At 45.2% G+C, this 26,161-nt stretch overlaps 2 protein-coding genes across 5 annotated transcripts in view; one reads left to right on the forward strand and one right to left on the reverse strand.

Annotated features, from left to right (window-relative positions):
- Nucleotides 1-26,161, forward strand: part of PRKCD (protein kinase C delta) — a 185,230-nt gene that overhangs the window by 112,097 nt on the left and 46,972 nt on the right. For all 4 annotated transcript variants that reach the window (XM_033926562.1, XM_033926560.1, XM_033926559.1 and 1 more), the window contains one exon: nt 23,619-23,778. In XM_033926562.1, the coding sequence (XP_033782453.1) occupies nt 23,619-23,778 (160 nt within the window). The remainder of the gene's footprint in view (nt 1-23,618; nt 23,779-26,161) is intronic.
- LOC117351359 (small nuclear ribonucleoprotein Sm D1-like) lies at nt 2,066-2,636 on the reverse strand. Its single transcript, XM_033926564.1, is given in 2 exon segments — nt 2,066-2,302; nt 2,304-2,636. Coding segments are annotated over 2 exon segments (348 nt in total). The 5' UTR covers nt 2,510-2,636; the 3' UTR covers nt 2,066-2,160.

The following is a 26,161-nucleotide window of genomic DNA, read 5'->3' on the forward strand; positions in this document are numbered from 1 at the left end:
TGGAGAGGATCATTCATGTGCTGATGTAATATATCTCAGAGATTTAAAGGAAGATAATGGGGTTATACTATTCAAAATTCCAGTCACAAGAATACGTTTCCTATAGTGTAAACAACAAGTTTTGGGTAGTGAAACTCAAGCAAGCTGTGAAGCATCTTATCTTCACATTTCACTAGCAGTACTCGAGGCGCTTTATTGACTTCTAGTCACTCATAGAATTGAATTTCTTTATTTGTTGTTAATGCAACTTTTAAATCTATAATAAAGATATATTACCCCAGGTCAAGCAGACAGCATATTCTTATAGATGGTGACATCATCCACGGAGCACTGATACACTTCTTTAGAAGTCTCGAGACGGCGTGTACTGCGCATGCACGAGTACCTTCCCGCCTGCTCATGGGACCATCAGTTCTTAGTCTTCCATGGAGCTAAGAAGTGTCTCCAAGTGCACGATTTTCTAACACTTTTTTCCTAGCCTTCCTGTCATTTTTCCTGGATTTTGTTCCTTTCGGGGGTTTTTTCTTTTCAAGTTCCTCGTAGTTTTCAGTTATCGATTTCTGAGGCCTTTGGACCCCTCTCAGCCTATTTTTAGGCCAGCTGCATTGATCGTTTATCGGACTCCGCTTTACTTGACCACCAGTACGATTGAGACCTTTGACTTTGCAGTGGCTATTTTTTCATCGATGTCCAAGCTTTCCAACAGTTTAAAAAAAATGTTCTTGGTGTAACAGGGCCATTTCCGTCACTGATTTTCATATCTGGTGCTTTCAGTGTCTTGGTCCTGGACACCGGGTTGAAACTTGTCTCTGCTGCTCCACTCTTCAAAAGCGCTGTCTGAAGGCTCAGCTTTTGCAGCAGGAGAAACTTTTCGGGTCCCCTTCAACATCGACCATGCTTTCTTCTCCTTCAAAATCCAAGAATCATTCTCCAGAAGCATTGGCATCGATGTTGGCACCAGTATCACATTTGGCTTCTGCTTCAACAGCACCATCGACTTCGCCTCCTAAAAATGCTAAGAAACATACACACACCTCACCTTCTACTCATTCATAGGCATCTTTTCAAGAATTGAATAATTTGATTCACGTCAAATGCCGATGCACGATGTCGAGATCTCCTTCGTGCATCCTCAGAGGCTTGCTTCATCATCGAGGTCACTGCAGCACCAATGGCACCGACTATACCAACAGCATCTGTGGTACTGGTGCAATCTTTATGGTAGCAAATCAAAGAACTGCTTCAAAGGGAGTTAGCAATTATAATGCAATCACATCCAGGCCCAGTTGCTCCCTTGGCTCCATTGGTACCGCCCCATCCCGAGTATCACTCCACCAAAGACTCTGGTACCGAGCCTATAACACCTCATAGGCATCACAGCTTGTCTCACTCTACTTAGGATCAGCACTGAGACACCAAAAGGAGCTTTTCCAGGCACTGCAGTCAGAGATCTTCTCATCGATGTCTGTCTAAATCGAAGAACTTCCTCCACAGAAGCGTCACAGGCAGCACTGTTCCCTCTAAGCGGATGGGGGTGTCCTCCAACTGCATTGCTACCAGAAGGGGGTGGTGCTTCAATATTGTGTTTTCAATTGCTAGGGACAGGCAGGTTCCCTGGAGTCCTGCAGAGCTTGCCTGTCCCTCGCTACTGAAAATGTCATAGTGAAATAGCACCTCCCACTGGCAGGACTGTAGATGGAGGACTCTTGCTCAGCTTAAAAGGAACAGTGCAGGGGCCATTTAACTACATTGATTGCCAGTTCTAGCGGCATAGGATGCCCTTCCCTGATCTTAATTTTTGTTCTGGAATAATGATCATTTTGAGATTATTAAAGCTCTCCTGCCATGATGAGTCTAAATCCACTGAAGTTCTTATCCCTCATCAGAATCCCATTATATTGATGAGCATAAAACAGGTTTGCAGCAGAGGCAGATTATCTGCAGAGCCCCATTTAGATATAACACTGGAACATGTAAAGCAGGAATTGCTTGAGAGATTGGTACGATTTCTGAAAACAGAGATGTGAATGAAGAATTTATACTTTTCTTCTTTTTTTTTTTTTTTTTGTTCATACTTATTTATTAAAAACTGAAACAAAACCTGTACAAAAAAATATTCCATATCTTCTGGTCTTGGCATCTGTGCTGTTGAAGGAAAAATTATTGCCGGGGACCTCCTCTTCCTCTGCCACGGCCTCTACCTCTTCCCCGACCTCTTCCTCTCCCTCTCCCTGCAACAGCTTCCCTCTTTTTGGATTTCACTTTGGGCTCAACATCAACCAGCAGGGTATCAAGAGGCAAGAATGAAGTATCGAATGTTATTTCCTCGAATGCTCAAGGTTTCCAGCTGCACAGGTTCTCTATTCTTTAGGGTCATTTTCACAGCTTTAAGATGGGTATTCATGCTGACATCCACACCTGTGATTGTTCCATGGACCTGTGTTCCATTCTTCAGCTCAACAGTCACAGTCTCATGACTCAATTTCATTAGAAATCTGACAAGCTTCATGCTGGCTGCGGACAAAGAGGAGAAGTCGGAAAACCGCGGTCTCCAAAGAAGGTTTACAGCGAAAAATATTGAGCTGACGAGAGCCAAAAAGCTCTAGCGCTCGATCAACGTTTGCTTTGAATGAGTGGCGTCGTTATACTTTTCTTCTAAAAAAAAAAAAAATTATTTGAACTTACGAACTGAACATGTTGGCAGCAGGAGGCAATCAGCGGACTTCTGTATTACAGAAACAGCGCATAGAGGCGCAAAGCAACTTGGGGAGTTGCGCGGGGACAGAAATCCCACCCATCCCCGTCAGGATCCTCTCCGTCCCCACCCGTCCCCGTCAGGATCCTCTCCGTCCCCACCCGTCCCTGTAAGGAATTACCTCCATCCCCGCCCGTCCCCATAAAAAGCAGCAATTACTTCTGACAGGATCATCAATTCCACAGTTTCTTTTGTGTTTGTGCTGCTGTTTTCCTTGTGGAATCTCTTTGGTGGAACCCTTTTTTTGTTTTCTGTTTAGGTAATTAACTTATAAACCCCCTCTTTTACTAAGGCTGACGTGTCCATTATATTATATGGATAAACCCTGCTTCCAAAGCCTTCCATCCCCGTAGATCAACCCCTACTGAAAAGGGAAATTTTGTCACAGGATTCCTAAGGATGCTTCTACACAAATCAATGAAATTTTAACGCAGTTAACCCAGTCTTCAAAACACACCCAGCTTCTTTAGCTTTAAGCTAGTCACAATAAATTTATTAATTTATTTAAAACACTAATACCCCGCATATCAGACATCTATTCGGATAACAGCAGTACATACATAATTAAAACAAAACATGGCAAATCATTATAAAATAATAATAGTTTCTTTTTCTATACCGCCAAACCATCAGTTCATGGCGGTTCACAACAATAATGCATTGGGTGTTGGAAGTACTAAATTATACAGCAATGTTAAAAAAGGGAATAATACAAATCTAAGTCATACAACATCCTAACTTATACGAAATAGAATACAGGTTGATAGTACAAATTCATCAAATAATCGATAAAAAAAACTTAACTGAATTAATAAAATTTAAAATTAAAATCAATTTTGTGTTTCATACAACAAACAGCCTCAAACCTATACTTTAAAATAATTAAAGCCAAGCAATTACAAGATTACAAAATGGTCAAATTTGAAAAGGCAAGTCAGGAAATCGGAAATCAAACAGATGGAATCTGGAAACGAGTTCCATAGTAAAGGCCCAGCTACTTGGATCATATGTGATCGATAGACCACTTTAGTGACGGAACGGATTGTGGGAACAACCAAGAAATCGAACGAGAGGGTTTATATATCTGCAGAAGAGACGCAATCACTTTAGGTCACGTACAGATTTGAATACCAAAGTTAAAAGCTTGAATTATATTCTCCGGCTAATCGGCAACCAATAAAGTTCGGCCAGTACATGTGTGACATGGGAATAGCAAGGCAATCTAGCTGTTACCCTAGCAGTGGTATTCTGAGCCACCTAAGAGATTTGCATATGCTCTCTGCATGGTATGCATATCTATTCCATGCATAAACATTGGCCTGGATTCTCTAAACGGCATCAGTATGCGCCCAAGCTCAGTTAAAAACACAGTTTACCACAGCTGTACCAAATAGCATATGTTACTATTCGTCTGAATATGAATGCCGAATATGAATACGGTAATTGGCATTGTGTTTTCACATAACAAATAATAAAATAGGCAATGTGAAATCGAAGATCAAGGTCCGGATTCTCTAAGGGCCTCTTTTACAAAGCCGCACTAACGGCCCCGAAGCCCATAGAGATTTAAAGGGCTTCGGGGCTGTTGCAGCTTTGTAAAAGAGGCAGTAACTGGCGCCGTTGTCTGCTGTCGATCATGTGTCAGTCACGCAATGGCACTGGTTAGAGAATCGTGCCTCCGGTAAAGGTGGGCGCTGGAAATTTAGGCTAGAGTTTTCAATGCCTACGCTTCCGGTGCCCACCTTCTGATGTGACTGTCACCTAACACCACTTCTGGTGCTAGCAGTTTCTACAGTAAAATTAGGCCCCGTAAAGTGCCTACAGAACCACAATTCCAGCTCTAAGTTTTTAGGCGTCTTGAACATCAGTTTAAAACATCATTTAAATGGTGTTTTTCATGGAGCTTGGGTGTCTACCAGCACCTAAAAAAACCGGTACCATTTAGAGAATCCGGGCCCAAGTGTTTATTTCAGTAGCCCCAGATTATTCGTATTCGAATTTAAATCAGTATTCGGTCCAATTCAAATAATGCATTCAGGGCACTATTCAGGGCCAAATCGAAAAGAATATGAATATTCAGCACATCCCTTTAAATACCTTAAGCAGATTAGTATCCCCAGATTAGGGATTTCAGTGTAAAAGGACAATTCAAATCATTGCGAGGGCTAGCTGCAAATTGTCATGATTTCTTCCTCCAGCATTGGTCTTTTCCCCTAGTATCTCCCTTCTCTCCCGTTTGTCTTTTCCTCCCACCGAAACGTAGCTTTTCTTGGCTTCTTCCTCCAGCTGCTGTTTTGATTCGATGGTGGATCCAGTCTTCTCCTTCCTCCTCTGAAGCAGGCGTACGATTGTAACTGCAGCTTCTATATTTTCTACGCTGAGTTTATGATCCAACTCTGTTCTGAGCATGCCCCCTACTATTTGTCTTGTGAGGGAGGAGATACTGGAAAGCCTTACAAACATTTTTGAAATTAGAATGATTTCTGCTTTATTTTAAATGATGTATTACCCTTTCAAGGAGGTCCTTGCAGGGTGGTTCACAATCGAAACAAGATATATAGGAAGGGAACTCCATTATTCAAGAGAAAAGAGAGAAAGACTTCTCACGTGCCAACATTCAGAGCAGACTCATTCCAAGAAAGTGTCAGTCAGTAGAATTATGCTATCAAACTTAACAGCCAGGGTTAATTGCTCTCTGGTGACCAAGGCACTTCATTCCATTGCCAGAAGCAAGCTGGAATAGCAATGCCTTATGAAAATCAGCTGAAACTGATGATCACATAAGAACATAAGAAGCGCCTTCTCCGGATCAGACCTTCGGTCCATCTAGTCCGGCGATCCGCACACATGGAGGCCCTGCCAGGTGTACACCTGGCATAATTTTTAGTCACCCATATCTTTCTATGCCTCTCGTAAGGAGATGTGTATCTAGTTTGCTTTTGAATACTAGGACGGTCGATTCCGCATTAACCTTCTCTGGGAGAGCATTCCAGGTGTCCACCACTCTGAGTGAAGCAGAACTTCCTGGGAACTTTCAGCCAAGATAGTTTATAGTTTATTTAATTTTTGATTAAACGCTTTTTCGTTTCTTCAAAGCGTTGTACAGAATATAAAATAACATTACAGCAAAAAAGAAAATATAACATTTAGAACAAACTTTCTATAAACTACATAACAGACTATAGAACGTACTAGGTAATTATGGGCTGGCATGCGATAAACACAAATGGTAAAGGGGGAAAGAAATACAATTGGTAAAGTAAATGAAAGAAAGATCAGTTTTGCAATCTCTAAATTGACTTGTAATTGCACCAAATTTTTCAGCTAGATTAGAATCAAGAGAATCAGCTTTTTTTGCCCCCCCCCCCCTTCATTATGGAACTTGCTCCCGCGCAATTTTCAGCCAGAGGTATGCTTGGATTGTTTTAAAAAGGCACTAAAACATGTTTTTAGGCTAGCCTTTTCATGGTTATAAATGGTTGACACGTATTAGATGGTTATGATGCATTGAAATACTATGTCTTGATTATTACAATATATGTTGAGTGTGGCGTAGTGGTTAGAGCTACAGCCTCAACACCCCAAGGTTGTGGGTTCAAACCCCGCACTGCTCTCTATGACCCTGGGCAAGCCACTTAATCCTCCACTGCCCCAGGTACATTAGATAGATTATGAGCCCACCAGGACAGGGAGGGAGGATGGCTCCCAGTGCCGTAACATCGGGGAGGGATTTTTTTTTTTTTTAATGGGGCAGATATTGTGCATGTGTAACAAAGGCACATCTGTCCATAGAAAAAAAGGTTTCCTGCCCCGAACAGCTGAGTGGCAGGAGGCTGCTTTCAGGGCTCCCCTTTGCCGGCTTTGCGCATGTGTGAGAGTCGCTCTCACACTGATCAATCGGACGAGGATTACGACGAACCTCTGTGCGAGTCATTTGCATGTAATCTGTTTTTTGGCACATCGATCGCTCTTCCACAGCCAGCCAGAGAATCGACCAATAGCGATCCAGTCGATATTAGCGATTATGTTTAGTGCATCCAGGCCTTAGTGACAGTACACTTTTTGACTGTCCGTACCTGGGCTCCGTGGATGAAGTTACCCATATGTGAGAATATCTGCCTAGATGCATCTCGGCCAGTGGCGTACCTAGGGGGGGCGGGGGGGGCGGGCCGCCCCGGGTACCAGCCCTGAGGGGGTGTTCCCGGCCTTGCCGCTCAGTCCCCCCCCACGCCCGAAGGACCGCTCGCCCCACTGACCTTCCAGCACACCTATGAAGCAGCCCGCAGCAGGATTGCGACGTCAGCAATCCCTCAGCTGCTTGGGCGCTGCTTCCTGCGCCGCGGTCCCGTCCCTCCTCTGACGTCAGAGGAGGGGGCGGGACCGCGGCGCAGGAAGCAGCTCCTAAGCAGCGCAAAGATAGCTGACGTCGCGATCCTGCTGCGGCTGCTTCATAGGTAGTGCGGGGAGGCCAGGGGGGCGAATGGTCCTTCGGGGTGGGTCGGGGCATCAGGCCATCAGGGTGGGGCGGGCGGGCGGGCAGGCAGACTTTCAAGGGGGAGGGGGGGTGACAGGCAAGCAGGCAGGCCTTCAAGGGGGGGTGCAGGTCTTCGGGGGGGGGGTGCAGACCTTCAAGGGGGTGCAGGCCTTCAAGGGGGGGACAGGCAGGCAGGCCTTCAAGGGGGGGACAGGCCTACAAGGGGGGGGGACCGGCCTACAAGGGGGTGCAGGCCTACAAGGGGGGGGACAGGCCTTCAAGGGGGGACAGGCCTTCAGGGGGGGTGCATGCCTTCAGGGGGGGGTGCCGACCTTCAAGGGGGGGTGCAGGCCTTCAAGGGGGGGACAGGCCTTCAAGGGGGGACAAGCAGGCAGGCCTTCAAGGGGGGGACAGGCCTTCAAGGGGGGGACAGGCCTACAAGGGGGTGGGACAGGCAGACCTTTAAGGGGGGACAGGCCTACAAGGGGGTGGGACAGGCAGACCTTTAAGGGGGGATAGGCCTTCAAGGGGGGACAAGCAGGCAGGCCTTCAAGGGGGGGTCAGGCCTTCAAGGGGGGGGACAGGCCTTCGGGGGTGCAGGCCTTCGGGGTGGGTGCAGGCCTTCGGGGTGGGTGCAGGCATTCGGGGTGGGTGCAGGCCTTCGGGATGGGTGCAGGCCTTCAGGGGGGGACAGACCTTCGGGTGGGGGGTACAATCCTTCGGGGAGGGTGCAGGCCTTCAGGGGTGGGGTTTAGGCCTTCAGAGGGGGACAGACCTTCGGGTGGGAGGTAAAGTCCTTCGGGGGGGTGCAGGTCTTCAGGGGTGGGGTGTAGCCCTTCGGAGGGGGGACAGACCTTCGGGGGAGGGGGGTCCTGGTGTAAAAGTACACAGAGGGAGAGAGGGAAGGGGGGGTTCAAAGATACGTGCATATGCCAGACTTTGGGGGTTAGAAATAATGGGTCTAAAAACAGAGGAGTGGGAGAGAGATGGTGCATAATGGGATTTAGGGAGGGAAGGAACAGAAAGGGAGAGAACTTGGAAACGGGATGGTGTGGAGGGGGGATAGAGATACTGGATAGGAGGATAGTTGGGAACAGAAAGGGAGAGATGGTGGATCCTGGGGTGGTGGGGAGTTGAGAAAAGGTGAATCTGTGGATGGAGACAAAAAAAAGGAAAGATGCCAGATCTCCGGGAGAGGGAAGGGAAACGGAAGGGGAGAACAGAGATGGCAGACGGATGGTTAGCACGGAGAAAGGAGACCCTGGCAAGCAAGACAACAAGAGCCTGGGACCAACAAGATTTGAATATTGATCAGAGAACAAAAGGTAGAAAAAATAATTTTATTTTCTGTTTTGTGATTACAATATGTTAGATTTGAAAAGTGTACATGAGACAGCTTGAAATGGGAACTTTTCTATTTTTGTGAATGGCAAGGCTGAGTTCAGTTAAAATATATGCTTTATAAGAAAATATAATAATGTGTTTTATAAAGTTTATAAGCATTGCTGGCATACTCGGTGAGGTGTTCCTAGTGTTGGTGGTGGTGGTAGCATGTCAGTGTGTTGAGAGGAAGAGGTAGTCTGGGAAATTCTGCTGAGCAAACTCTGGGCCCATTTCCACCCCCAGTTAGTCCACTCCACTCAACTGGTTCACACACTGAGTGGGTCTTTGGGTGTTATTTCTGGGTAGTTGTTTTAGAATCTCTTCCAGTGGTTTGTCAGTATCTCCTTCTGGTCCAAGGAAGGAAACTTTGTCAACCTTAGCATTGACCTTCAGAATATGTTTGTAACAGCGCTGCTTGTGTGGCATTAGGCTATGTAGTGATCGAAAGAAAAAAACAGACCTTTGCACATTTTTGCACTATATGGTGGGTGTATGAGGAGATTCATTTCCTGCACAGTTAAGTCCATGTGAAGTTACCTTGTGCTGTATTTGACATCTAGCAAGGTCTCTGTTTGGAAGGAAAGATCTAAGCTTAAAAATGAAGTGGCCAGAAGTTATGTTAAAAGTAGATAGCGTAGCTGGTTTTAAGAAAGGTTTGGACAAATTCCTGGAGGAAAAGTCCATTGTCTGTTATTAAGACATGGGGGAAGCGTCTGCTTGCCCTGGATTGGTGCACTCAGCAGCAACAAATACTAGTTTTGGCTGGCTCTTTCCCCGCATTTCTCCTCTCTTCCCCACGATTTAATATCCAGTTCAGGCAGTAAGTAAATGCATCGGCAGGGGGGGTCTGGTAAGTCTTGGGGGCTGGGGATGGAAGGTGAGAATCAGTTCTGTAGGCTATCAGAAATTTGCTTAATTATCTACTCACACAGAAAAGCAGTAAAGTCAATAGGTTCTCTGAGTGGGAACAACCTGTTTGATCTTGCACTCTTGTGATTGACCAATTGTTTATCACTGTTTAATTTATCACATTGATTAATTTGAGCACACCTGAGGTGTCCTATGATGGTGTGCACTGCAGGCAGAGGAGCCTTATTGTGTAAAGCACTGGAGAATTCTCTCCTCTCGCTTACCTCTCACGCTGAGGACACCCTGCTTCAGTATAATCATTTATATGATTTATCTTATAAACATTATTACGTGGTCTTTTCCTCAAGTGCTGAGACATCAGGTTGTTCCCACTTGGAGAACCTATTGACTTTTACTGCTTTTCTGTGTGGCTTTAACATTTTTGCTATTCAGTATACCTAAACTATTATTCAGTAAAAAAAATTTGGTTTGTTCAATCAAATCCTGTGTGGACATTGGACTTCTATGAGTGAATGTTCTGCTTGATTGAACAAACTAAATTTTTTCTACTGAATAATAGTCTAGGTACAATGAAAGTAAATAGCAAAAATGTTTGAGTAGATAATTAAGGAAATCTTTTTCATATTGCTTGCTTATGGACTGGGAAAAAAGACTGTTCAAGCAAATGTCTCCAGAACTGCTTTAATGGAAAAATGTGATTTTTTTTTTTTTAAGTACTTTGTGAAATTTATTGTTGTTGTGAAATTTATTGTTATACTTTGTTTAAACTTAAAAAGCGGTGTCATTAACAGTGAATCTAATCGAAAAATCGATTCAACAGGGTGAATCGAATCGAATGAAATATTTTTCTCTGAATCGGGCAGCACTATTGGCTACCATGAGAATGGGCTACTGGGCATGATGGACCATTGGTGTGACCCAGTTAGGCTATTCTTATGTTATGTTCTCATCTGTAGGGGCCTTTGTTTTCACTTCTTATTTTAATGTATTTTTTTCCTGGGAACTTATCAGTGTTTTTTTATAATGGGAACAAAAATGGAAGAGAATTAATGTGTGTGGAATGGGGGGGTAACTAATTTCTTCAGCTAAATAATTCAATCCACTTCAAACAGACATAGGAGAACTCACGCACCATTCACACACCCTCCAACCAAAAACGTCAAAAGAAAAAAACTGTTCGACAACCTCCTAGCCATTCGAGCTGCAACACTTGACCCCCAACTCTACAACCTATTGACCTCGACCACAAACTACAAAACCTTAAAAAAAGAAATAAAAACCCTTCTATTCAAAAAACACATAAAACCAAACTAACATAATCAGAACTGTCCCAAGCATCACCTGCAACTACTCCATATGTACTTCTGATGTCATGACAATTCAGACATAATTTATGTTATGTTATGTTTGGAATAATGGTTACATAAATGAGGTTCAATAAAAGAAAATTTTCACTGCCTGTTTCTATTCTGACCATTTATTCCATTTCATGGTTATTGCAAAAAAAAAAAAAAAAAAAAAAAAATTTGGGGGGGGGGGGGGGGGGGTGTCAAAAAATGATGGGCCCCGGGTGCCACATACCCTAGGTACGCCACTGATCTCGGCAGCAGAAATCCATGCAGAACATACACCTTGAATGGAGAAACACTAGCTACGACCTCAGAAGAACGGGACTTGGGAGTAATCATCAGTGCAGACATGAAGGCTGCCAAACAAGTAGAGAAGGCCTCATCCAAGGCAAGGCGGTTGATGGGATGTATCAATAGAAGCTTCGTCAGCCGTAAACCTGAAGTCATAATGCCACTGTACAGAACCATGGTGAGACCTCATCTGGAGTACTGTGTGCAATTCTGGAGGCCACATTACCGTAAAGATGTACTTCGAGCTGAGTCAGTCCAGCGAATGGCCACTAGGATGGTCTCCGGACTCAAGGGTCTCTCATACGAGGAAAGACTGGGCAAGTTGCAGCTCTACTCTCTAGAGGAGCGCAGGGAGAGGGGTGACATGATTGAGACATTTAAGTACGTCACAGGTCGTGTCGAGGTGGAAAACGACATATTCTTTCCTAAGGGACCTTCAGTCACAAGGGGGCACCCGCTCAAACTCAGAGGAGGGAGATTTGGTGGTGACACCAGGAAGTATTTCTTTACAGAAAGGGTGATGGATCACTGGAACAAACTACCGGTGCAGGTGATCAAGGCCACTAGCGTGCTCGACTTTAAGAATAAATGGGACATCCACGTGGGTCGAGCAGCACTCTGAATTAATGGGGTGGAACAGTAGAGTGGGCAGACTTGATGGGCTATAACCCTTTTCTGCCGTCATCTTTCTATGTTTCTATGTTCTCGATAACACCTACTACAAGTGAGTAACTATGCTACATGGCATCTCATCTGGGAGACTTAGACATTTTTTGCTATAACAAGTGCAGTATTTATGATACTAGTCAGTATCTGGAAAAGAAAAGATTGGATAGTAGGAATATTAAGATTTGTGTCCTCCCCCAACACTAGTATTGCTTAGAAGGAGTTTCATATTCCACAGAATGGGCCTGGTTTAATCTCATCAAAATGCAAAGTGGTCTAAAGCAACTATTGTTTTTAGTGCAAATGAGCAGCTGTTTTGCACTCGGAATCAAAGCAGGCGTGTTATGGGAGTCACTTCTGCAAAGGACTAAGCAGTCAAGACCTGCTATTTCCGGCAACTTTTGTCAGTCACAGTAAAAAGTAAGGCTCGAAGAGGCACCCCAGGGAACTGTGGATTGACAGCTAAGGAAAAGAAGAAAGACGTGCAGCGGAAAGTGGACTTGGAGCCCCAGCGGATTGTGCAGTAGCTACGGTGTGCAAGTTAGGCTGGATGGAAGAGCAGCAGGTGTGTGAAGAGCTAGGCGCAGATGGGAAGCGAGGTGAGTATGGCGTGGACGGCACTGGCTCAGTCTCTTGCAAGGTCTTTCTAGCCATGGCATGTTTAGCTTTTCTCCGCTGGTTTTTCCTCTCTCTCTCTTTTTTTTTTTTTGGGGGGGGGGGGTTTGAATTAAGAGACGCTCTGGACTGAATAGGGTGCAGATTCCAGATGTTGCTCTTGTTTATTCAAACATATTTCATGACTTTGCTGACAAAAACCCAAAGCGAACAGGGGCTGGTTTATTCTCTGCCAGGGGCTGGTCCTGTGCACCGACTGCCTCGCAAGCTGGCAGAAGCCTCTGATCGGCTGTGAGCACTGGGAAGGGAGCATGGAGCACACCGCGTCTTTCAAGAAAAACGGTTAGTGACCTGTGTTTAAATAGGCTGAGCTTTATACTTGTTTATTGTTCAAGCATTAATTTCTTTCCTTAAGCAGTTCATGTGTTGAAAGTGATTAAAGGCCCCCCAGGCGTGAAATTCTAAAGCACTGGCAAGTCTGGAGTGGGACCACCAGTGTGCAGGGAGAGCTGCCGAGGGCTAAAAAAGCCTCACACGTAGTGTCACTGGCTAAAGACGAATCTTGGGCCCACCCTAGGAAGAGCCAACTTAAGAAAAGGGAGAGAGAGGATTTGAGCAGGGAATTAGTGAGGAAATGTGATTCTCGGGGCAGAGAAATTGTGAAAAAAAAAAAATGGTACGCTTAAATATTAACCTGTGATTGTTTACATAGGATAAACCATCATTCTGTCAAACTGGAGAAGAATAACCGAGCCATCTGATTCAGGAGGGGGGGGGGGGATATTCCATTTTTTTAATGAATGAATGAATGATTTTTAAAAGTCTAGGTGAGAGTAACTGTCTCAGTGCTGAGATTGTCTCGAGCTGGAGGTGGATAAGGAGAAGAGGGATCAGGATGAGCTGGATCAGTTGATGGAGGAGAGAGTATAAAGGATGAGAACTTTCTCCTCCTGATTGAGAGAATTCCTGTACTGGGCAGATTTGCACGGTCTGTGTCTGTATATGGCCGTTTGGGGGAGGATGGGCTTGGGAGGGTGTAGATGGGATGGAGTAGGTTTTGACGCAGACTTCGACAGTTGGAACCCAAGCACAGTACCGGGTAGAGCTTTGGATTCATGCCCAGAAATAGCTAAGAAAAAAAAATTAAATTGAATCAGGAAGGGCAGACTGGATGGACCATTCGGGTGTTAACATAGTAGATGACGGCAGATTACTATGCTAGAGCAGTGACCCCTCAAGGTATGCAAGCTGTAAAGGAGTGGGGATAGAACATCAACCAGAGATAAAATTATTAATTGAAAAGTCAATAAAACGGAGGGGAGAGTGTGGCGCAGTGGTTAAAGCTTCAGCCTCAGCACCCTGGGGTTGTGGGTTCAAACCCACGCTGCTCCTTGTGATCCTGGGCAAGTCACTTAATCCCCCCATTGCTCCAGGTACATTAGGTAGATTGTGAGCCCACCGGGACAGACAAGGAAAAATGCTTGAGTACCTGAATAAATTCATGTAAACCGTTCTGAGCTCCCCAGGGGAACAGTATAGAAAATTAAATAAATTTTTATCAGGTGTTGAATTCAATTTTTGTCGCAGAGCTCTGACACTGAGTATTTGAACCCAGTGGTGTAGCGAGGGTGAGTGGCGGCCGTGGTGGTAGCACCCCCGCCTTCCCCTGCCGCACGCCCCTTCCTTATACCTTTTTAACTTCAGCATGAGCAACCACCAACTTATTGCCCGCGTCGGCTTCAGCATGCTCTGTGACATCACTTCCTAGGCGCGGGTCCTAGAAGTGACGTCGGAGAGAGCGCCGAAGCACAACGCAGGCAGCAAGTTGATGGCTGCTCGCGCCAAAGTTAAAAAGGGAAGGGGGTATTGGAAATGGGGGGGGGGCAGAGAGGAGGAGGGGTGCCTGCGCTACGAGCAAGATGGCACCTGGGGGCGGACTGCTCCCTCCTACCTCCCCTTACTACGCCACTGTTTGAACCAATGATTTGTCTAAGGAGGGATTTCACTTTTTGCCACCTACCCCTGAGGCAGGCTTTAATGCCGAAACACGGACCAGGCCGGGTCTGCAACAAAGATTGAATTCAACACCTGATAAAAGACTGTTTGATTGACTTTTCAATTGATAAATATTGATTTACCAAGTTTATCTCTGGTTGATGTGCACGGTCCCATCCCCACTTTCACTAAGCCGCCATAGAGGTTTCGACCGCGGCCCAGAGCGCTAAATGCTCCGACACTGCTCCAGCGCTCATAGGAATTCTATGAGCATTGAAGCATTTAGCGCTCCAGGCCGTGGTCGAAACCTCTACCGTGGCTTCGTAAAATGGGGGTGGGGGAGGTTATATTGTAAATCTATAGGGAATTCTGAAGTCACTTTTATATATTAAATACAATCTAATGAATGAGAAATAACACCACTAGCGAAATCCTTGCACATTATTTCAAATGCTGCAGAAGTATGATCAGTCTACACCATTCACCATACAGGATATTTCTCATCGTATCCAGAGCTTAAACGGCACAAGACAATCAAGTTTGTAGGTCTGTGAATTGACAATTCCTTATCGGCCTTTCACTCTGTGTATTTACGTCTTTGAGTTTCACTCTTGACGGCATAAGAGAGGGACCTTTTCGCAACCCCCGTGGCTGAAAGAATGTTTTCCTATAGTGGCTTTAACAGGCCGCTTAATCTTGCACCTTATGCCAGAGGCAGGTTGATGTCTGAAGTGGCTTTATCTGATTGACTAGTCTTTCTATTTTTGAACTGAGAATCGATTTGCCATGTTATTCCACTTGGTTATGTGGAAATTAAGCTCAAAAACCAAACTGCAGTGAAGTAAAGAGCCTAGCAAATGTGTACACTGAATTGAAAAATCAATACCAATATAGTTTAAAAACAAAACTGCAGGTGATAACATTTGTATATAATCCAATGAAACAAGCCAGAAACTGAGGACAGGTAGCAATCTTCAGAGACATAAAGTATAAAGAACCCCCCCCCCCCCATAAAAAGAAAGTCGGCTCGATAGCGAACATGTCCCAAAGAAAGATCACATTAAATTTGCAGATGGCACTAAACTGTTCAAAGTTGTTAAAGCGCCTGCAGATTGTGAAAAATTGCAGGCAGACCTTAGGAAATTGGAAGACTGGGCGCCAAATGGAATTCCCTCTGCCACATCATTGATGTCATCAGTAACGCGGCACATGGAAGGCTCCAACGAGAGAAGGCCGCAAAGCAGTCTGTTTAGAGTGCTGTCGGTCCGATGGTGTTTTGGAGGGAGGTTTGGAGGGTTCGCGTTTGGATGGGAGGGAAGGATGGAGAGTCAGCGGTGGGGAGGGAGAAAGCGCTGCTGCCGGCAAATCCAGGGACTAGGGCTTATTTTCAGGGAAACATGGTAGTTACTAGCAGAGCTGACTTTAGGATCAAGCAACTTCACGGTCCATCCCCACATGTCTGCATTCCGTCCCTGGGCTAAGAGAAGCCCTGCTTTCTAGTTCAGGTACCCGAAAAGATCTTTTCTTGTACGGTATCTACCTTAGTTTTTTTTTTTCTGCTTGATTTTCATTGATTCCTTCCCCTGGATCCCCTTCTCTCTTAGTTCTGCCGTTGCTTATATTCTGATGAAGAGCTGCTTTGCACTGAATAGTCCCTGACTGGGTACTGGAGAACAAGATGGGGAGGGAAGAGGAGCTGAAATTGAGGGAGAAGGAAAAGGAGGGCATGTGGGTTTCCTCTGTGGCAAACAGAAACGGGGCTGGATTCTCTAATATCGCTGGTAAAATCTGACGGGCTGCTATTGCAGCCGTAAATGTAACGATTTTAAACTCGAAGAACCGTGCAGGCAAATAAGGTTGGCGGAGGTTCATTGAAGGTCACCAAATTTACATGAGCTGAGACACTGGTGATAGCGATCGGCACATGCGCAGAAAAGTCCAGGGAAAGAGGTGTAAATGTGCGCATGTGCCGGGAAAAAGCTACACCTTAGGCTCGCATATCATGAGCATGCCTTATTTTATTTTCTTTCTTCCATTTGTGCTGAAACGTCGCTTCTTTGAACACAGATGTGGCAAGACCCGTAAACCTGCTACAATCTTGTGAAGCGTTGCTTTTGCATCACCTCCCTCTGTCTCCCCAACCACCTTTCGCTTGCTCAAGCCTACTCTGACTTTACATTTAGGAAATTATTAAAAACGTACTTATTTGATAAACAAGAATGCTGATTTTTAAAAAATATTCACGATGGTGTTTTTTACTTTTTAATTATTTTTAATCTATGTGTTTTTATTGGTAGCAGTGCATTGAAATTGTGTTGTATGTAGTAGTGTATTTTTGAAATTGTATGTTCTGCTGAAATGATTCAGTTTTTTCTGTTGTGAACCGCCTAGAACTGCTGGTAGGGCGGTATACAAGAAAATAAATTATTATTATTATTACTATCAAATGCAGGCAACCTGTAAGACCTAAATAGGTTGACACTGTTTTAACCCAGGATAAATGTATCGTTTCTTCACTAATCCGATGAAGAGAAGATCGCTCTCAAAAACATGTCAAAGATAGTTTCATGAAAAGGTAACATTGTGTCAGCTGCAACTTGGTTTTTGACCTTATTTCCACTTTTTTTTAAAATAAAGCACACAAGTTTTGAGCGCCCTGTTACTCTTTGGGCACTTCCTGAACCTAGGTACATTAGCGACAGGAAGAGAAACAAAAATGGAATAGAACGCCTTAGGCAATCAGATGGAAACTACGCAGAATCTGATACTACCAAGGCAGAACTGCTAAACGAATACTTCTGCTCAGTATTCACCTGTGAAGCACCGGGAGATGGTCCACAACTACAAATAAGAGACAGCCAAAATGACCTGTTTCGTGATTACGAGTTTACACCTAGTAGCGTCTACCACGAACTTTCAAGACTCAAAGTAGACAAAGCCATGGGGCCAGACAATCTACACCCCAGGGTACTCAGAGAGCTGAGTGAAGTTCTGGCTGAACCACTATCCGTACTCTTCAACCTTTCCATGCGCAAGGGAAAAGTACCCCTAGACTGGAAAACAGTTAACGTAATTCCACTCCACAAAAAGGGCTGCAGAACAGAGACAGGAAATTACAGACCGGTGAGTCTTACATCCATAGTATGCAAACTCATGGAAACACTGATCAAACAGGAACTTGACAAAATTCTAGACGAAGAAAATTTACGTGATCCACATCAACACGGATTTACCAGGGGAAGGTCCTGCCAATCTAATCTGATTGACTTCTTTGGTTGGGTGACCAGTCATCTGGATGCCGGTGAGTCCCTTGACGTGATATATTTGGACTTCAGCAAAGCTTTTGATAGCGTTCCACACCGCAGGCTGTTGAACAAACTAAAATCGATGGGATTGGGGGATACATTCACTACATGGGTAAGGGATTGGCTAGATGGTAGGCTTCAAAGGGTGATGGTAAACGGTACCCCCTCGAAAACGTCAGCAGTGATGAGTGGAGTACCTCAAGGCTCCGTCTTGGGGCCGATTCTATTCAATTTATTCATAGGAGACTTGACCCAAGGACTTAGAGGAAAAGTATCACTGTTTGCCGACGATGCCAAACTATGCAACATAGTTGGCAAAAGCAGTGTGCCTGACTTTATGACGCAGGACCTAAGACAGCTTGAACAGTGGTCATCCACTTGGCAGCTAGGCTTCAATGCTAAAAAATGTAAAGTAATGCACCTAGGGAAAAAAAATCCACACAGAACTTACACACTAAATGGTGAAACCTTGTCCAGGACCACGGTGGAACGTGATTTAGGAGTGATCATTAGCGATGATATGAAGGCTGCCAATCAAGTAGAGAAGGCTTCGTCTAAGGCAAGACAAATGATGGGCTGTATCCGTAGGGGTTTTGTCAGCAGAAAACCTGAGGTCATAATGCCACTGTACAGATCCATGGTGAGACCTCATCTCGAGTATTGTGTTCAATTCTGGAGACCACACTACCGAAAAGATGTGTTGAGAATTGAGTCGGTTCAGCGAATGGCTACCAGAATGGTCTTGGGGCTCAGGGATCTCACGTATGAAGAAAGGTTAAAGAAACTGCGGATGTACTCGCTGGAGGAGCGAAGAGACAGAGGGGACATGATTGAGACCTTTAAGTATATTACTGGGCGTATAGAGGTGAAAGATGATATCTTCAGTCTTACAGGACCCTCGGTAACCAGAGGACACTCGCTGAAAATCAGGGGAGGGAAATTTCGGGGTGATGCTAGGAAGTACTTCTTCACCGAAAGGGTGGTCGATCATTGGAACGAGCTGCCTCAGCGGGTGATTGAGGCCAGCAGCGTGTTAGATTTCAAGAGAAAATGGGATATTCATGTGGGATCTCTAGGAGAGTAAGAATCAAGGAGCGGGTCATTGGTATGGGCAGACTCGATGGGCTATGGCCCTTTTCTGCCGTCAATTTCTATGTTTCTATGTTTCTAATGTTTTTTTTTCTTTTTATTTGATTTTTCTGCTAGGTTTATGTTTAATTTCTGCCTCTCCGCTTTCTTTCTTTTATTTTGCCCTTGATATTTTCTTTACTCATATATATTATATACATATTATAATATATATGGACGCCCGACTTAAGTATGACTCGTACTTAAGAACACAGTTGCAGCTTCATTTGCAGCTTCATTTGCTCTCACTGAACAGTATTTCCAGTGGTATAGACTCCTATATTTCTCTTGTAGCAGATTCAGGAATGATGCGTGGCCACATTAAGAATGATAAGAATATAAGAAGTTGCCTCCACTGGGTCAGACCAGAGGTCCATCACGCCCAGCGGTCCGTTTCCGCGGCGGCCCATCAGGTCTGTGACCTGTGAAGTGGTCCCTGACTATTCCTATAATCTATCTCTACTTCTATCTGTACCCCTCAATCCCCTTATCCTTTAGGAACCTATCTAAACCTTCCTTGAACCCCTGTAGTGTGCTCTGGCCTATCACAACCTCCGGAAGCGCGTTCCTTGTGTTCACCACCCTCTGGGTAAAAAAGAACTTCCTAGCGTTTGTTCTAAACCTGTCCCCTTTCAATTTCTCCGAGTGCCCTCTTGTACTTGTGGTTCCCTACAGTCTGAAGAACCTGTCCCTGTCCACCTTCTCTATGCCCTTCAGGATTTTGAAGGTTTCTATCATGTCCCTTCTAAGTCTCCGCTTTTCCATGCTGTACCTTAGAGGGAACACCGGTAGGGACAGTTGGCCCTTTTGTCAGCTGGGAGCATAGGGAAGCAGCAAAATCATCAATTTCTGAGTTACAGACAAATCTGACTTAAGAACAGTTTTGAAAACATAACTCGTTCTTAACCTGGGGACTACCTGTATTATATATTTCATACTCTTTATTTCTTAGGCACTTTAGTTTAGATTGTGAACCCATTTGGGACTGAGAAGTACGTTCAATATGCCTTCAATACAATATATACAAATGGTGATCCACTTAGGTTTTAAGCGCAGAACTGTGGACGCAGCGGGCTCTAAATTCTTGCAATAAATAAATGTAAGAGAGAAATGATCAGGGCACGACAAATTTATGTTTTAAGTTTTGTGTGATGTTCTGTTGTAAAATCTCAAAAAAAAACCGTGAACAAAAGGACAAACACAAAGAAATGCCAGCGTGCAGAATCTGAAGATCATGAATGACTGTCACCTAACTAGTTAAATAACTGCATCCCTTTCCTAACCAACTTTTATAAATAGCTGGTATGTTTCAAAGAAGAAGTTATAACCATACACATTTAGGCTTCTCACATCTACATCCATTCAGTTAAAGACAGTCTGGCCTCTTCCTCGGTATGCTCTTCCTCACCCACTGACCCACCCATCTGCACCAACCTTTTCATCCCAAAATAAACCAAAGTATACTTCAAGTAGAGAGCTGCACGGGAACGGGGATGACGGGAATCCCGCGGGACCCGCGGGGATCCCGCGGGTTCCCCCTTTGGGTCACGGGGATCCCGTGGGGACGCCCCCTAGGGTCGCTGGGATCCCGTGGGGACGCCTCCGAGGGTCGCGGGGTTCCTGCGGGGTTGGATCGCAGCGGGGTTGGTCGAGCCGCGAGGGTAGTCTCCTTCTCCTTACCTGCCCTGTCGCAGCACACATCCGAACGGAAATCTTCCCGATGTCAGCGCTGACGTCGGAGGGAGGGCTTAAGCAAAGCCCTCCCTTCCTCCGACGTCAGCGCTGACATCAGGAAGACTTCCGGTCGGCTGTGTGCGGCAGGGCAGGTAGGAAGAAGGCAATGGCGTACGAAAGAGGGGGGAGGGGGCGGACCGCCCCGGAGAATGTGCACAGCCGGTCAGATCCCCCGATCGACCGACAACAGGCCCGGCCGACAAATCTCCCTGCCCTGTAGCCGCGAATCTAAATTACCTCTTACAGCAGCTTCACTACTCCAGCTGCTGTAAGAAGGTAATTTAGATTCGCGGCTACAGGACAGGGAGATTTGTCCGACCGGGCCTGTTCTGTTGTCGGTCGGGTGCAAAAGCGCCACAAAGGTGGAGGCAGGGAGGGAGGAAAGGTGGAGTGGAGAAGAAAAGACGCTTAAGGGGGAGAAGGCCGCTGAAAGTACTGGGGAAGACAAAGGGGTGGAAAAGAACGCTGAAAGGACATGGGGTAAACGGGAGAAAGGGGGGGAAGGACCCTGAAAGCACTGTGGAAGACAAAGGGGTGGAGAATGCCACTGAAAGGACATGGGGAAGGCAGAGAGGGGAGAAGGATGCTGCCTGACAGGACATGGGAAAGATGGTGGGGGAGAAGGACACTGAAAGGAAATGGGGAAGAGGGAATGGGAAGAAGACGCTGGCAGGGAAGAAGACAGAGGTGCCAGACTATGGGGGGAGCGGAGGGAAAAAGATGGGTGCCAGACCAATTTGGGAGGCGGGAGAAAGGGAGAGGCACAGTAACAGAGCAAATGGAAGACACAGAGAGAAGAGAGCAGTGGATGGAAGGAATTGAATGAGAACATGAAGAAAGCAGAAACCAGGCAATAAAGGTAGGAAAAAAATTATTATTATTTTTTTTTTTTTGCTTAAGGATAAAGTAGTATATTAGTTGTGTTGATAAAAATTTATAAACATTAGAGGCTCTGGTAGAAACCCGTTTACAAAGTATGTATTCTTCCCAATTAATATTTCCAAATTAATAAAGTCTTTTTGCTTATTTTTAAATGGGTTTCTACCAGAGCCTTTAATTCAGTAGCATAATTAAATGAAATAACTATTTCTGTAGTTTATAGGGACAGGCGGGGACGTAGGGGATTCCTCGCGGGGACGGGTGGGAACGGAGGGGATTCCTCGCGGGGACGGTTGGGGACGGAGGGATTCCTCGCGGGGACAGGTGGGGACGGGTGGGAGTCCTCACGGGGACGGGTGGGGACGGGTGGGACTTTGGCGGGGACGGGTGGGATTTCTGTCCCCGCGCAACTCTCTAACTTCAAGCTGTAGTGAAACTAGCCACAACCCAGAGGATTTCTAGCAAGATTTACCTCTTGCCACCCACACCTTTGGGCTAGCCACCTACAAAGGCTGCAAACTACAGTGACTGAGATTCCAAGTGATAAGGGGTTAGATTTATGATTCAAAAAGAAAATATTTGTACCATAAAATACTCTCTCTTGTTTCAACTGAGCCCTGATGTTATGTTTTTTTCTGCTTAGTAAGCTCAGCCATGGCTGGAACTGTCCTCTTTCTCTTTCTGTCCATCCTGGATTCATGGACACAGGGCTCAAATGCCCGCTTTATTTATCTTTCTTCATCAGAAATCTCAAACATGTGCCACCTAGTGGCGTGCCTTTGAGTGCTGGCTGGCACTATTCTCCTTTCCAAAATTTACATTACCACTTTGCCAGGGACACATTAATGACATCGGGCCTCCTACAGCAGGAGCAGCAGCGGAAGTGTACAGCCAGCAAGAGGCAGCGCTTAGGACATGTTTTTTTGCTGCCAGAGCGCTGCTGCTTCTGCTTTAGGAGGTCCGAGGGTATGCAGGGAGGAGAGTTGGTCAGTGAATCGGAAAGCCCAACTTTTTAACAAACTGAATTGATTCACCGATGTGAACTGCTAAATCGATTCGAATCGGCGAATCGAGAAACACTAGTTGGCAGGGCTTAGCGATTCCTGCCAGCTACACTGGTGATGTGCCTCATTGCTAAGTGGGTCTGAGCCCAGTGTGGGTGGGCCCCTGCCCTCCCAGGTTCACCTGCAGCTACACTACTGATTACTACTACAACAATTCACAAATTAGCATTTCCTTCTCTGAAAGGTATTAAATGCACTGGGAAGCTTAGCAAATCTTTTACTTTTAAATTGGTGAGAATTTGGAATGGACTTCCAGATTCTCTAAGACTAGTAGATCAATTATTTCAGTTTTGAAAAAGTTTAAAAACTTGGTTGTTTTCACAATAGTTGATTTGATTTTAGCTGTTGTATAGTAATTTTAAGCAATTCAACATACTTTTTTCTAACTTTTTCCATCCATCTAATCTAACCAATTTCTGTTTTTAACGAACTGTAAACCGAATCGAGCTCCTTCGGGAGTAGATTTGGTATATAAAATGAAGATTAGATTAAATTATTACTATTAATTATTTCTATAGCGCTACCAGACGCACGTAGCGTTGTACAGAGTCACAAAGAGTAAGAAAACACAGTCCCTGCTTGAAAGAGCTTACAATCGAAACAGGCAAGACAGACAAACAGGATGTCATGGATACAGTTAAGGGGAACGGTTAATTACATGGAATAAATTACCAGAGTTTGTCTGCCAAGCCCCTTCCCTTACCTTGTTTAAAATCAGACTGAAAACCCACCTTTTTTATATAGCCTTCAATCCTTAACCCTACTCCCCACTGCCCTCCAACCCAGCCAGCTGATTAACCCTTCCCCTTAACTGTATCCATGACATCCTGTTTGTCTGTCTTGTCTGTGAGTGTAAGCTCTTTCAAGCAGGGACTGTCTTCTTTGTGACTCTGTACAGCCCTGTGTACGTCTAGTAGTGCTATAGAAATAATTAATAGTAGGACCTATGTTATCAGCAGAAATTGTGGCACTTTGGTGAATGCCACCGTAGGTTACCAGCAGAAACATTTGTCTGGCACTTAAGCAATTACCTCTCTGCTGTCTCATCTTGTAGTCTCACTAGCTGTCTGTACACTTACAAAGTTTCTCTTTTTTATTTTTTCTTCGTAGATTGCAAGCAGTCCATAAAGGAAGATGAGGGGCTGGTGACCATCAACAAGAGGAGAGGAGCTTTCAAGCAAGCAAAAATCCATCATATCAAAAACCATGAGTTTATTGCTACTTTCTTCGGACAACCCACCTTCTGTTCCGTCTGTAAAGAGTTTGTCTGGTGAGTACATAAGAACATAAGAATAGCCTTACTGGGTCAGACCAATAGTCTATCGAGCCCAGTAGCCTCATGGTGGCCAATCCAGGTCACCAGTACCTGGCCAAAACCCAAGGAGTAGCAACATTCCATGCTACTGATCCAGGGCAAGCAGTGGCTTCCCCCATGTCTTTCTCAATAACAGACTATGGACTTTTCCTCCAGGAATTTGTCCAAACCTTTCTTAAAACCAGCTACGCCAGGGGTCTCCAAAGTCCCTCCTCGAGGGCCGAATCCAGTCAGGTTTTCGGGATTTCCCCAATGAATATGCATGAGATCTAGGTGCATGTACACTTCTCCCTCCCCATTCGCGGTTTCCGTAATCACGATTTCACATAATTGCGATTTTTTTTTGGGGGGAGGGGGAAAAAAACCCATATTTCTGCCTTTTCCCCTGGCATCCTGGCTTTACCTGGTGGTCTAGCGGGCTTTCGGGGCAGGAGCGATCTTCCTACGCTCCTGCCCCGTGAAGATCGCCAATAGGAAATGGCTGCTGTGAGCTCCCGCCGTAGTCTCGAGAGACTACAGGAACTCACGGCAGTCATTTCCTATTGGCGATCTGCATGGGGCAGGAGTGTAGGAAGATTGCTCCTGCCCCGAAAGCCTGCTAGACCACCAGGTAAGGCAGGAATGCCGGAGGAAGGCTGGAGGGAGGCGGAGGTGGGTCAGAGCCGGATATTCGCGGTATTTCCCTATTCGCGGTCTGGCTCTGGCTCTATCCCCTGCAAATAACGAGGGAGATGTGTACTGCTTTCAATGCATATTCATTGGGGAAATCCCGAAAACTTGACTGGATTCAGCCCTTGAGGAGGGACTTTGGAAACCCCTAAGCTACGCTATCCGCTCTTACCACAACCTCTGGCAACGTGTTCCAGAGCTTAACTATTCCCTTGAGTGAAAAAAAAAAACTCCTCCTATTGGTTTTAAAATATTTCCCTTTAACTTTGTCGAGTGTCCCCTAGTTTTTGACGGAGTGAAAACTGACATTAGTTGGAGGGGAGAGTATTCTTGTTTGTTGACCTGAGCACACTTACGTGCACTTATAAAACAAAAGGCAAAACTAAGCTTCCTGTCCCTTTGAGCTTCCAGGTCAATCAGACATGAACCAATGGGCACAACCACCCAGGATTTTCTCCACACTGTATGACTTCCCTGCCCCTAATTTGACCCTGCTATTGCTCTGATCATCTATTGACTGGCACCCCAGCTCCCTCTCAATCCCAGTAGGCTTGCACTTTGTCAATGTTGTTGATAGCTGATTTCCTTCTGCCTCCATAGCCTGGAAGCCAGACTTAGAAATTGAGCTGAGGCCTTCCACATTGCAATGCTAAAACGGAGATACTCCTGAACCATCAGCATTATCATTCAGACTCTGCTGAACCATTTGTTTGATGACAAACACAGGGCTGGGATTATAGGCATACTGGGTCAGACCATTGGTCCATCTAGCCCAGTATCCTGTTTCCACAGTGGCCAATTCAGGTCACAAGTACTTGGCTGAAACCAAATAGTAGCAACATTCTACTTAGCAGGGTTTAAAAAAAGGTTTGGATAACTTCCCAAAATAGAATTCCATAAGCCATTATTAAGATGGATGTGGGGAAATCCACTGCTTATTCCTAGCATAAGCAGCATAAAATATGTTTTATTATTTGGGATCTTACCAGGCACTTGTGACCTGGGTTTAGGGTTACCAGACATCTGGATTTCCCTGGACATGTCCGGGTTTTGAAAAGCCTCCTGTCAATCGTGTCAGCCAGCCAGGGGAGGGGTGGGGGTGGGGTCTAGAGTGTCCAGATTTTATGATCATAAAATCTGGCAACCCTACCCGGGTTGGCTGCTGTTTAGAAGCAGCATACTGGGTTTGATGGACCTGCGGTCTGTCCTAGTATGGCAACTCGTATGTTCTTATAATCCGATACAGGCCAACATTTTTTTATACTGTACCTTAATAACAAAGTTTTCTTTTTTTGTGTAATTTATAAGCTGAGTGTGGCTGTGATGTAAAAGCAAGTGATTGTTAGTCTGGTAATGAAATTAATGGATTTGAAACACTTTCTGTAGAAACAGGAAGTAAAGGATGGGAAGACAAATATTTGGAATCCCCCCTCCCACCCCCCACCCGTTGTTCAGCCCCTGCATGTAAACTTTCTGACTGAAACCAGGAAAAGAGATGTAGTCCTGGGTTGGCCACAAGCTCAAAGTCTGGGAAGCAAGATGTCGTACTGGGACTGTCTCTTGTACTCTGTAATTGCCTTTTGTGAATTTTGTCCTCGGTGTTTGTCTTTCACACCAGTCTGCTAAATTTGGAAGGTTAATTACAAACTGGGCTCCCTGTTGCAGGAGA

The sequence above is a fragment of the Geotrypetes seraphini genome, chromosome 17 (assembly GCF_902459505.1).
Source record: "Geotrypetes seraphini chromosome 17, aGeoSer1.1, whole genome shotgun sequence".
Taxonomy (NCBI): domain Eukaryota; kingdom Metazoa; phylum Chordata; class Amphibia; order Gymnophiona; family Dermophiidae; genus Geotrypetes; species Geotrypetes seraphini.